General features: G+C 36.3%; 1 protein-coding gene across 1 annotated transcript in view; it reads right to left on the bottom strand.

Annotated features, from left to right (window-relative positions):
• smoc1 (SPARC related modular calcium binding 1) overlaps positions 1 to 13,833 on the bottom strand; it is a 78,100-nt gene that overhangs the window by 15,275 nt on the left and 48,992 nt on the right. Inside the window, 3 exon segments of the mRNA XM_038302708.1 lie at positions 2,372 to 2,616; positions 3,227 to 3,332; positions 9,783 to 9,865. Of these exon segments, the coding sequence (XP_038158636.1) occupies positions 2,372 to 2,616; positions 3,227 to 3,332; positions 9,783 to 9,865 (434 nt within the window).

Here is a 13,833-nt window from a genome sequence, read left to right as displayed (position 1 = left end):
GCTTAAAGGTCGTTATTTTTTAGGGGTACTTCTAATGTGACAAGTCTCTTTGAAACCCAGATTCCTATTTATCAAATATGACTGTGTGTACACACTGGATGTTTGGGAGAAATCCCAAACAAAAGCTTTTAAGTATAGATGTGAAATTTACAATATATTGTCAGTGCTTTAACAGGAACTTTGCCTTGGTTGGAACACTGACCTTGAAGCTTTGGGGAACAGCCCCTTGTGAAGGAGATCTTTAAGAAACAATTCCAAAATATAAAATAAAATTGTGGTTTAATAAGAGATTTTAAGAAGACAAGGCACTGCTACTTGTAAAGTTAAGGCTCCTTTGGGAGACTCCCCACTCCTAGTAGAATCAAAATGTTACAAACTCCCTCCAAATTTGAATTTATTGTAAAATAGTTTCACAGCACAAAACACTGTGAAATTATTTTAACATAATGGCAAAAACTGCTGGTTTTATGCTGAGCGCAGCTGCTCGTCCTTTGTTCTCACCTCCGAAGGGTTAAAAAACAAAAGAGCATAACGAGGACACCCCTTTAAAATCTGTTATAGCAACATATTTCCATTAAACTTTTATTAACCTAAAAAACCGTAGTGTGAGTAGAAATGGTGCTGGAAATCTCAGTTGTTTATAGCTTGATGGAAGTGTATTTGACATTTTCCACCAATAAAGGAGAGCTTGCTAGACACTAGTGTGGGGTGAGAGGTTACCCTTTCATCATCTATGCTTCTGTTTTTGATTCAGCTGTGGAAACGGTCAGGGAAAACCAATAAAGGTTGATAAAAGGTGAAAGGAATAACTTCCAGGAAAAAAAAAAAACAACTATTAAAAGGTACTTCCAATTTCTATTCCAAAGATCCTGGCATCTTGTTTAAGTGCATAGCAGAATCAACCATCGAACTTCAGTACATTTGGAAGATATTCACTTTTTTTCACTAATATTTTTCATTTATCCTAGTTATGTTACAGCTTTATTACAAATTATTGGAGTACAACTTTGAAAAAAAATCACAACACACACACTTCTATATACTGTAGGATCCTACAGTTGGCAGTGCATGTCAGAGTGCAAAAAACAAGTCTGGGAATGCATACAGATAGATGTTTCGAGGGTCTCAGGGAGCATAATGGCTGTTTGGAACAACCAAAACTCCTCCTAGCGCTGGCTTTTTTTCAAAACTGAGCAAGGAAGCAGAAGGGCCTTAGTCTCTGTAAAGAGAGAGGACCTTCCAGAAGAATATTCATTGCAGCAGTCCACCAATTAATGGTAGAATGGCCAGACAAAAGCACCTCCTTAATAAAAGGCACATGGCAGTCCATCAACTATGAGAAACATCTGGTCAGATCAGTCAAACATTGAAGTCTTTGGTGTGAATGCCAGGGTTCATGTCTTAGGGAAACCAGGCACTGCTCATCACCAGGCCACCATCATCCCTACATGGCTATGTTTTTTAGCAGAAGTAAGTGGCAGACTGCTCAATGCAAAGAGACACGGTGAGTAAAAAACCTGCTCCAGAGCTCTCTTGACATCAGTCTGGAGTGACGGATAACTTTTTAAGCATGACATTGACCCAAAGAGCATTTGTGAAGAGATGTGAAAGAGCTAAGCACAGATGTCTCCCTTCCAACATTATGGAGCCTCAGATGTGCAGACAAGGCCTAAATGCCTAAAGATGGCAGCCCTAATCTTATGGCATCATATCATTATTGTTTTCCATGGCATTTTATTCAGAAAAACTTAACTACTACCAAAGATAGATACTGTAATCAAAGTACTGAGCAAAGGCTGTGAATACTTGCATAAATGTGATTTCTTAGTTTTTCTTCTGCAATAACTTTGAAAAAATCTCTATTTCTTTTCATATTTTAATAATGAGGTACTGGGTTAAAAATTTTGAGAACATTTGGAATAAGGCTAAAACACAACACTTTCTGGATGTAAATCCTGATTAAATCCTGTGGAGTAAAGTGAAGATAAGAGTATATCAGGCATCTTGGGCTCTGGGTGATCAAAACAGATGATGCTATAAGACAGAGCTGTGTTCTGTGTTTGTATGATTCAGTCTTGCCAAATATTGGAGTAAAAGATAAAATTAACTCCTTTTGCGATAAGTTTGCAACTATTGATAAAAGTTTTTTTCTCAGCATTATTTTTTTCTCTCCACAGACTTAATCAAATAAGTTTGTATTTTTTGTAGAATAAGCCACTGAAATTGAAATAATTTACTCTATGCTTTTTTTTTTCTAAAGTAATTCCAATAGGATATATATTAACACAAATTACTAAATCTTAACAATCTTTATCAATAAAACGTAGACACCTCAAAGTACTCTTCCTCAGAAAACCTCCTATAGTCTTACCCTCTTTGCTGACACCAAGGCAGCCTTTCAGCTCCTGCAGCGAAATAGCCTTGTCCTTATTCAGATCACAGTAGTCGGTGAACTTGCGGGCGCATTTCTTAGGTTTTGCTTTCTTCTTCAGGTACCTCTTGAAAGGTTTGAGTTCCTTCTTGGTAATATCGTTGCTACCGTTGTTATCCAGCTGGGCAAAGTACCAATCCACCACCCTTTCCTCCAGAGTGTGACTGGGATCAGGTTCAACAAACCTAGAAATGGATTGAGGGAGAACTTGAAATACACAGTGGACTGTATGTAAACATGAGGCAAAACTACTAGTTTCTGTTGCTGTTTATTTTCTGTCATATTTATGGCAAATCTGACAGTGTCAAATACATTTTGTTATCAGACAAATATATAACATTTTTAAACACTGATTGTCCAGGTTAGATTCTGCATTGAATATGCATGCTCTCCCCGTGCATGCGTGGGTTCTCTTGGAGTATTGTGGCTTCCTCCCACAGTCCAAATACATAACTTTTAGGTTAATTGGCAACTGACTACATTATCCTGCTATAGCCTCAATTTGAGAAGGCAGCCTATACTCAAATAAGGCTAAATTTAAACCTTTCTTCAAATCAGAACATATAGTTCAAACATAGATTGCCAATTAAAAACATGCAAGCAGTTATTGTTTATTATCACAACATATTAAGGACACATGAAAGCATTAAGTATTTTAAGGTGAGCACATGATTTACTAATTTAAAATATTATCTATATAGAATTACACACAGGTGAATAGCGAACAGTATAAATACAAAAAGTTGTGCATCAAAATATAAGGACATCATTATGTTGCTCTTAGTTTTGTCTTACCTCCCACCACCTGAGGGGGCTGGTGAGTTTATGGCTTGCACCATGTCGGTTGTAAGGGCGTCTAACAAGCTTGTAATGAATTCCCCCTTCTTTCCCTCCGGGCAGCCTAGTGCAAATCAAAGACAAAAAAAAAAAACAACAAAGCATCAAAGTTACCACTAATTTGAGTAATTGTGGTGCAGCGAAATTGATGTACCTCTAAATCCTCCATAGCAGTGAATCAGCAGGACGGATCTCAACAATAGGGCCCATCTGTTAAATGCTATTTGTGAGGGTACAGGTCTCAGCTAGAGCTTAAGGTTCATAAACTATAGCCTCTAATGCAGACAACATTGTTGGCTCTTTTTGAGAGGTTTTGTAACAGAAACAGAGCCGATGCACATGGAGAGACGTGGGAGCTTTGTTGAGCAGAGAAGACCAGTTAACTTTTATGACATAATTCCGAACACCTCGGTTAGCTCCTTTTAATTGCCCAGATGTATGGTTTTAACAGCATGCTTAACCTGTGCAAACATTTCCCTCTTAATTGTGTCTCTTGTAGGGTAAGTTCAAACACAGCTGCACAGTAAGCTAATGTTCTTCTTAGTCTCTTTTAAGCCTTATCTCTCTTGCTATCAGACTTTTTTTAAGCTCATGACTTCAAAGGGTTTGTGACATCCCAGTCATTCATAGTGGTTTGTGTCGTTTACTGAGACTTGTATGAATTCAATGCCTTTGCTCACTTTCCAGGTGATTCCAATTAGCATTTTGAACAACAGGACAAGCTTTGAGAGGTCCTGCCTTGCTGTGCCTTAATCCAAGCATGAAATTGGGGTGTTATGAAGCACAAACCAATATACACAGCTTACAGGTAAGGGGCAAAATGTCAATGACTTTGCAACATAGTTCTGTTTAGGGGCAGTAAAGAACCTCTGGCAGTATTTAACACACTTTGAATGGCACCGTCATGCCAGGCCCTACTGTGTCCTTGGTATCAATTTCTATGATGTACACTTAACTGCTTCCTTATGAGTATTAAAATGTTGGATTTAAGTTAAAATAACTTTTCAACCGACTAAGGCTGATAGATCAAAACCCTTTATCCCAGGAGATATGGTCTTACCATTGTATATTAAAGGGTCCAAGTTATGCAGCTAGCTTTGGGAGCGTTGAAGAACAAATGTCTTATAATGTAAGTGAGAGCGACTACCCCCTAACGTCACATCCCTGCGACAGAGATTATTTAAGGATCGGACTCCCCCATTTTTCTCTTTCTTTGCCCATTGGCCCCTCAGGTCTAAAGGGTTAGACACATCGGTCTTCAACTGAAGCCACATTACATAGTCACCTTTCCTGCGGGAAAGTCTGTGCTCAGTGGCAAGAGATTCAGAGAGAACTGAGAACATAGTGAACATAGTGCTTACTTCCTGACAAACCAAGTTGAACACAATGTTTTTCATCGCGAACCCGCATGCTGAAGCAGACACTATCCAGTTCTTCCGAATGTTTGACCCTCATTTGCCACCAAAAGAACGGCCCGGGCCCCACTACTATTTGCCGATGTGTCACTGCGAAGTGCTGAACCACGCCCCACTGGTTAGGTCGCGTTTTGGAAGCTATGCAGCTACTGCTATTGCTATGGAGCTACTGTATTGGCGGCCGCCCTGAGAAGACGTCCTCTCAAAGGTGCTGCAAGTGATCAAATTAAATCCTGCAGATCCGCCTCAGTTGTTTCTCGTCAGAATACCTAGTCTCTCCAAGAGCTACCTGTTGGATGAGTGGACAGTCTCCCTGAAGAAGACATCATCCCCTCATTGTCCCCTCCTTTCCTGGATGAGTGGACTGGTTTCCCAGGCCGAACTAAACTGGACATCATCCCCTCCTTACCCCCTTTTTTTCTCTAATGCTTACTGAGTATTCTGAGCTTGGGCAAGGTTAGAATATATATTTTTTTACATACAGAAATTGGTATAAACATTGCCTCTTATGATGGTGAAAGTGACCTAATCAAATTTTCTTATATTTGAATAAATAAAGTGTGTTTAGGAGGGTGTGCAATTTTGCAAGTTTTAAAATAAATCATGATTTAAAATAAATCAAATGTCGGATCTAGGCTCATAGGCTAAAAAGTTTCATTGTGGTCTCTTCCAACCACATCTTACTCTCTAATATATTTGTTGTCCTCCCTAATTTCGCTGCAATTCTGCCTGATGCTCTCCTTGCCAGTTTAATTTATATAGGTAAGCTGCAAAATTATCCCCTCCTATCGGTTTATTTAATTCATAAAATCAATTGAAATTTGTGACTGTAATTTAAACAAATCAGATAATATTTGGATTTCTGTGCAAAGTAGTTTGGTTTTGTTGTGGTGGTTAAGAAAAATCCTTCTACAGTACATAAAAATGTCTTCAACACCCTCAACCGCCCCCTTGGCCCTGCAGCCCCTATCAACTCAAACCCACAAAACTTGCACCTTGCATAAAACCTGCCACACATCTGCTTCACAGTCAGGAGTATGCTCGACTCTGTAAACTCACCAGATGGGTATTTAAATATGAGTTACAATGCATCCCCTAAATACTGGAGAAACATTGGGGGAAAGTTAACGGAGCAGTGAAGACAGCAGCATAAGTAAGAAAGAGAGAGTTCTGTAGAAATCACTTTGGGGTTTTGTTGGCTCATCTGCAAAATCATTTCTAGGCAGCATGCCAAACTTCCACGACAATGTAACATGTTAATTATACATGAATCTTAAACTCATAAGATTCTAAACTATTGCATCAAATTTAATGTAACCAAAATTATTTTCAGAAAACATCTAACATGAATGTTCATGTTAGATGTTTTTTTTATATAATTTCTTTGGGGTAAAAGTAAGTGCAAAAGTATTCATACCACTTGAACGTCCTACTTTTTGTCATGATGTCACATACTCCTTAACTAGGTTTTTATGTGATAGACCAGCTCAGAGTAGCAGATAGCATTAAAGAAAAAGGAAAATGAAAGTTATTTTCAGTTATTTTCAAAACTGTCTAAAAAGTTTGGAGAGTCCTTGTTGTATTCAGCACAGCTTACAACCCTTAACAAAAGTACAGTAGCCTGAGGGACTTCTTGAAAGATAGAGGTGTCAGCGAAGAGTTTATTCAGAAACTCGAAAACGAAAAGGTAGGCTATGTTATGTGATGTGGGCTGCAAGAATATGTTGAACTTCATTAATGTTATTTGTATTCGAGTAACAGGTGGTCTGACTGACTGGGTTAGAAATAGGCTAACCCTACTAATGTGTTTTGTTGATGTCATGTCGTTTGCGGTGTTAACGTAGATCAATGGAACATGTTTATGCCATTACAGTAGCCTATGATAGCCTATTTTAGTGCATGAACCTCATCCAAAGCCATGCAGAGAGGGGATGCACTGAGCTATATTATACATTGGAGTGCTAATCGCCAGCTGTTAGAACGAGTCACTTTGAAGCCACCAGCCGCCATATTGGTACTCCATATTTCCCCCCAGTAACTAGGAAATATGTGCGCTACAGCATCGAATAACGAGGATTTTCTCATGTTCAGGGGGTGCTTAAAACTTTTAAAATGTCAAATGCCATATACTTTTATGTTATGTTCTAAAACTATCAAGTACTGAGAAATTCATGTGCTGAAATATTTTGCATTATATATATATATATATATATATATATATATATATATATATATATATATATATATATATATGTATATACATATATGTAAATAAATATTTTTGTATATATATATATATATATACACATATATGTAAATAAATATTTTTGTATATTTATATATATATTTAATATGAATAACATGTAAAATATTTTAGAACCTAATTTCCTAGTAGTTGATAGTGTTAGTACATCCACTGACTGTAGAATTACCTGTGAAACGTTTTCACACAGCCAGGAAATTGCTTGTTGTTGCAACCAAATCCTATGGGATTCTGTGAGACTAGGGAGTAGCAAGATGGCGGCCAGTGACTTCAGTTTTTCGGCAAAATCAGCACTCCAGTGTATTATATAGCTCAGTGAGTGGATGGGATTTTTTTTTTTTTTAGAAAAACTATATCTCGTTGCATATGGGGATCTAATTTAGTGCCTTCCATATGTTCGCCACTGGAGTCACCTCTTTTGCTTCTAGTGGTTATACCTTATTTTTAGGATCAGTTGAATGGTTTGGCGTTTTTGTCTTAACATGGTGAACTACAGTTGCATGTGACGTCACAGGTTTGGGCGCTTATCTGGCATATTTTTGTAATAACGGAGCATGATGTAAACTGCATGGTGATTACCTTTATGTCTGATAACTGGTGTTGTGCTTCGACTCAGTAATTGTCCATGCTAACCAGGCTAATAAACAAATCATGCTACAGTGAGTAACGTCACACGACTTTTTTTGTGGTCCATTTATGAAACAAAAGGAGCAATTTCGATTTTTTTTTTTTCTAAATAAGGCAAAATAGGGCCTGACATTTTCACAGTTAGAAGATTATTACTGTATACACATTGAAAAATATTTTTGGTGGATAACTTCGCTGATTTGGCTTCACATAACTTGAGCTGCTCTTCAATAGGAGCGCAACCACTTGGGGCGCTGGTTTTCACTTTCCCTCCCTATTCATGGCTTGTCAGAATAAAATGTGGGCTACATCATAGACATAATATAAGAGTAGATGCGTCATTGGGTGGATTCTGCCTATATGCTGCAATGCGTCAGAGAGTCCGCCATCTTAAATGTGGCAAATCTGCAGTTACTCAGTCACTTAAACAGTATCAGAGGGACTTTAATCTCTGAATATACTTTGTATTCATAGTATTTTTGTTTTTGTAATATTACAAGTTTATTTTCGTATCCCTTTAGCTTCATTCTCCTGAATTTATTCTCCTAAAGAATAAAAATATTTAACATAATCTAACCTGGCCTTATTACACCAGGAGTGAAATAATTCTGCAAACTGTGACTATTCTGGAAATGTTCCCTCTTAATTCTCATAATGACCTTTTTCTCATAACATTATCACTTTTTTTTTTTTTTACTTTATTGACCTAGGACTTTTTTTCTCTTATTAATTTTACCTCTTTAATACTCCCCCAAAAAGTCTGTTCCTAAAGGTTCACATCTTACACGGTTTTATGAAATAATGAAGACCACAATGTTTAGATTTAACAAATTGATCTGTCATATTAGTTGATGCTACAGTCACTACTTCCTCTCGACCAATCGTAATTGCGGACCCAGGCACGGTGTCACAAAGAGCAGCCCTCTCAAACCACAACACAAGGCAGGTGAATATGTCGCAGCAAAGAGCGGCGGAGGAAAGGGTCCCAAAACAAGGTTTTACTAGTTCGCCAGTCTGACAGAAATAAACCACAGTGATTTGTAAAACTTGCAAGAAACCGGTAAAAACAAAGTCTGGTAATGCAACCAACTTGTTTCATCACGTAAGCCGTCACGTAAGGCTCGTTGCAGCAGTTCCGGTGGCTCGCCAGCAAATGGCACGGCATATTACTGGCCGGAGCCACTGAATTATTTAGTCATGTAGTTTTTTGATTACTGTTCTTTGGTATTTAATTATTTTTTGGATATTTTTCTTGCCGTTTTTTTGCAAATGCCTTATTTATAGTATTTCTAACTAGATTGTTTTATATATATATACTGTACGCTGCAACCGTCTGCCTTCAATAGTCACTCAATTAAGAAATACAATTCTGCAGAGTTTAATATAATCTTAAATAAATCCAGTTGATCTGTAAAGGCCTAAAGAGATTGCTAAAAAAACATTAGTGAACAAGAAATGTCGTTAACTGCACACAAAAAATGTCAAGGATTAAGTTGTGGAGCATTATAGAACAGGGTAAGGTCACAGTTATGTACAGTCAGACAGGCCATCTGACTGAACTAGCAGGCTGAACAATAGCAGCATTAATCAGATGCAACAAAGAGAAACTCGAAGAAGCTGGAGAAATCTGCAGCTCAGGTAGGAGAATCTGCAACAGCCAAACTATCGGCTGCATACTTAAAAAAAATCTTAATTTGAAAAAAAAAATCTTAATGGTTGATTTGATTGAATTTTTTCTATAAAACGCCTTGAGATGACAGCTGATGTGAATTGGGGCAATGTAATCAATTCAATTGAACTGAATAAAAGAAAAAGTAGACATCGCCGCAGTTATTTAAGATATTTGGATTATTACAAACTATTTAAATCTATTTTCTGAGCTAATTTCCTACATACCGTAACTGTGATGAATTATGTCTTTAAAAAGTCTGTTTTAATACTAATCTAACTTCTGTTTCCTTTCTGCTACACCTGCAAGTCGGGATTGTCGAGGTAGATAAAGGTTTTTGAGAAGTATTGAAGAAAAAGATGTTCAGGAAGGCAGACTCAGAACAAATCTAAAATGTGAAAAAGTTCAAGGGGCTTGAATACTTTTGCTCAGTAGATTACTATCTAAAATTTTAGTCTGGCTCCTGATCAGTTCTGAAACCTCAGAAAAAGTTAATCCAACACTGAGCTCAAAGCAAATAGTGTGAAAGAGGAAGGGAACCTTGCAAGGGTCTGTCGTTGAATGGATCCTCTGTGTCTGCGGCATGAGACCGTGCACCTTCGTCACACTCTGGCGTCTTGTACCTTTTACAGAGACACAAAAAAGGGGGGAATTTTTGAGACAGAGGCTAAGAAGGAAAGAAGAATATGTGTGATAGATTAACATGGTCACAGTAAATAGGAGTGACTTATCATATCCAGGAGCTCAACAACACCAAACAAACCTAAAACCAAAGATTTTTTCACTAAAGGTGAAATAATTCTCTTGTTATCACTGGCGAAACACTCAAGTCTAACAGATCCTTTTTAAAGCAGCTATTGCTTTTATTAAATAGATGTATTAAAATAGTCTTATGGATCTAACTGACAAAGATTAACTTAACCTCTAATTAAATCTTACAATAAAAAAAAAAAACAGGGAGCCTTTTTTCCTGACCCCTATGAAATTATTTGGCTTTAAATCTGGTATGACTCCTTTTTTTCCTGGCTGGTCTAGTGCTTCTTGAATGCAGTGAGAAATGGAGCATGTGTGCCTCATTTGGCTTCTTTCAAGTCAACAGCGAGTTGTCATGTCTGTTTTCACTGTCTGCACAGCCTGTGACCTAACTTTGGACACTGCTGCATGGAGAAAAGAAATCGGAAAGATGCAAAATGCAACACACTTTTAGGTAAGAGAATAAAAAATAAAACGGCTGAAGCTTATTTTTCCTTGTTTTCTTGATAAAAAAAAAATGTTCAGCCTGGTTGGTCCAGCTAGGATTCGGTTTCCATTTCATGCTGCTGTATAAAACGGCATGGCATCTGATGGATCTGTAATTTGACACATTGTTTATTAAAACGTTTACTTTTTGCATAATTGGATATTGCTTTTTATTTTACCCTCTGAAACATAAACCATCTCTTATCTACGTGCTCATACACAGTTTCAGTTATCCAAACATCTATTTGTCTTGTTTTCAGTTCGAGGTCTGATATCCATGTTCTCAACACAAACTGAACAAGATACTGCTTCAGTAAACATTAGTTTAAAGCATCATTATTTATCATATTTCTGGTTTTAGAGATCCCTCTGACAAAGACCAACACCAACTATAAATATAGATCTCTGCCAATGGCTAAAAGCAAAGTAAACAGCAGAGGCTGAACTGAAAACACAAGGCCTTTAGAGGCTAAGTGTTTATACCTAGCTAACCGATACTTACATCATTGCTTGAAATTATTCACTTTGTTAAGTAAACGTTTAAGAGCCGCCTGGGTCCAAAGCTTGGGGCACTTTTTGATTTTCTTTCATGAATTTCGATGAAAATTGATAGAGATTCCTTAAAAAACATTCTGGCGTATTGAAAAACTTGATATGTGGGAGAAATTAAGCTATTTATGTGGAACATCCCACCATGTCATGTCTGTGTAGCATATTTTTCACTTTCCATACTGCTCAATTTTGTATGGTGCGTATGGGCTGGGAGGGTGTTGAAGTTTTAGAAAATATCTGGACCAGTGACTTTACTTGTAAACAGCCGTCGCCATTGTTTCAATGATCAACAAGCACATTTCCATGCCAGGAACCTTTTAACGAACCAGGATTTCTTGGTAGTTTTCTTGAGCCGTTTGAACTTGGTAAGAAATTTACTGGAAAGTAGAGCCCTGGCAGGCAGGCAGGCAGGTAGGTAGTACTCTTGATTTACTTGTTTGCAGTGGAGGGCATGCCTCTACTAATCCGCTTACAGCTGGCGATGGAAAAAATCTTTAGATCAGAAAACATTTTTTTATGTTTACTTCTGAAATAGTTATTTATTGTTGTTCCTCTGATGGCCGCTCACACTGAGCCAGGTTCTTCTGGAGGTTTCTTTCTGTTAAAAGGGAGTTGTTCCTCTCCACTGTCGCTACAAGCATGCTTAGTATGAGGAATTGCATTCAAGTCAATGAGTCGATGCAATCAACTGGTTTTCCTTAGATAGAAAACTTTGAATCAATTTGACTGCATGATCTGGTGAACTGTAAAGTGCTTGAGATGACATGTGTTGTGAATTTGCGCTATAGAAATAAACTGAATTGAATTTAATTTTTCCTCTGGTTGTTATAGAGATGTGAATAAGGAAGTCAACAAAAATTCAATTCGTTGAAAAGACAAGACAAAACATGCAAAAATATTTTTGAAAGAGTGTGCTTGTTATATGTGATAAATAAATGAAAAAAAATAGAATAGTACAATAAACAGAAAAAAGATAATAGTTATGATAAATGGTAATGTTATAAAAGCTAAACAATATTAATAAAACAATATAAGTAGCCAAATAAAGAGTAGATCAATTGTAAGAAAAAACTAATGCATAAATATAAATATAAAGGAGAGTTGCTTTAATCAAACTATTATTTCCTTTTTTGCCACTGTGTAGAGTTGGCGACCAAAGGGGCGGTACCAGCCACCCAGGGCCAGCATCCATCATCCCCCCTGTTCATTCCCCCTTCAGCCCATATCTGCCAAAACTGACATGTAATCCCACGTATAACCCTGTTATAATGAAATCTTGTAATACCATGGTAAGACATATTCTTGTGTGATGCATTTTATTTTATGAAAATACATGGTAAATGTCCTTTATGTGTACTAGAGAGTTTGTTTGATTAGTTTGTTTGATTTGTTTTCAGTTTTTTAACTTCATTCCTTAAGTGATACATTAAAAAAGACAACACAATCAGTTTGTCTGGAAGAAGGAGATATAAAGTGGAACATTTTTTGTGATGAGAATAGTGTTTCTGCTTCTGTTAAGAAAGTTCATTCTTGTTCCTTGCTGTTGTGAGCATTACAACTGGAGGCATGCAGAAAGCAGACTTTTTTTTTTTAATTCTTAATGCCTGTGGGCTAAAGCTCTTTCAGATTCAGTGACTTAACAGTCACTCTAGAAAAGATTAGAAAGTGCAGTCATTGTGACTCCATAGACATTGCCAATTCATTGATAGTTTAATCCAAAATCCACGGCCTTAATTTTTACAACAGTGGCTTTGACCCCACATTCAATGGCTGACTCCACAGTAAATACCACTCTAATTAAAGGAAGAACCACTCACCATGTTATAGAGAAGCTCAGAAAAAAAAACACATAGAAGGAAGATTTCTGGGAACAAAAGCAACTGTTCCAGGTTTCATTTAATTTATTACAAATCTCCTAAAATAGGTCAAATAATAATTGGCTGAATCAATAAAAAATGATTGCTGGAATTTTTTTGTCCTGCTCACAGAATTTGGTGAGTGAACATTCATCAACTCAGACAGTGTCTACATAGATAATATTAAAGTATGTATTGTTCTTACAGTATCAAAAAAAAAAAAAAAAAAAAACATCTTTTGAAAAGCCCTTAAATGATTCTGTGACAGTGGTATATACAGTATGGCATCTTTATAGAGCATATTTTGTAAATCAGAAAAAAATAATAAATGAATGCAATCGAGAAATGAAACTTTGACAATTAACTTTTTTCCAAATTTTTTTATATTTATTTTTTTCCTAAAAGATTTTTGTTTTTTTTTTCAGATTTCTCTGTCAGTGGTTGAGTTTTATGACTTGCATTCTTTTAAAATTGTGTTTTACAGATCACATTCTCCTCTTTTTTGGAACGCACTTTTTTCAAATCGGTCTGCATGGAGGGTAGCAACAACATTTTTTGTGGTCAATGTGCGGATTAAAACAGTGTATGATTTGATTAAAACGTTTTTAAACGTTTCTTTTCTGGATTCCATTTTCTTTCGTTTACAAAACATAATCTTTGCTTGCAACAATAATGGGACAAACTTCACTCCATACACTTTAAATTATGACGCTGTGTCATAAAATGTTGCTGACATTGATTAAATTAGTCTGGATAATTCCATAATGCATACATATTATGTTCTTATTTTACAATGAGCTTTATATATATATATATATATATATATATATATATATATATATATATATATATATATATATATATATATATATATATATATATATATATATATATATATATATATATATATATAAATATTTTTTTTTTTTTTTTTTTTTGCTCTT

The sequence above is a fragment of the Cyprinodon tularosa genome, unplaced genomic scaffold (genome assembly GCF_016077235.1).
Source record: "Cyprinodon tularosa strain WSP-4 unplaced genomic scaffold, ASM1607723v1 ctg499, whole genome shotgun sequence".
Taxonomy (NCBI): domain Eukaryota; kingdom Metazoa; phylum Chordata; class Actinopteri; order Cyprinodontiformes; family Cyprinodontidae; genus Cyprinodon; species Cyprinodon tularosa.
The sequence above is the reverse complement of the archived record's forward strand: the minus strand, read 5'-3'. Positions and strand labels throughout refer to the sequence as shown.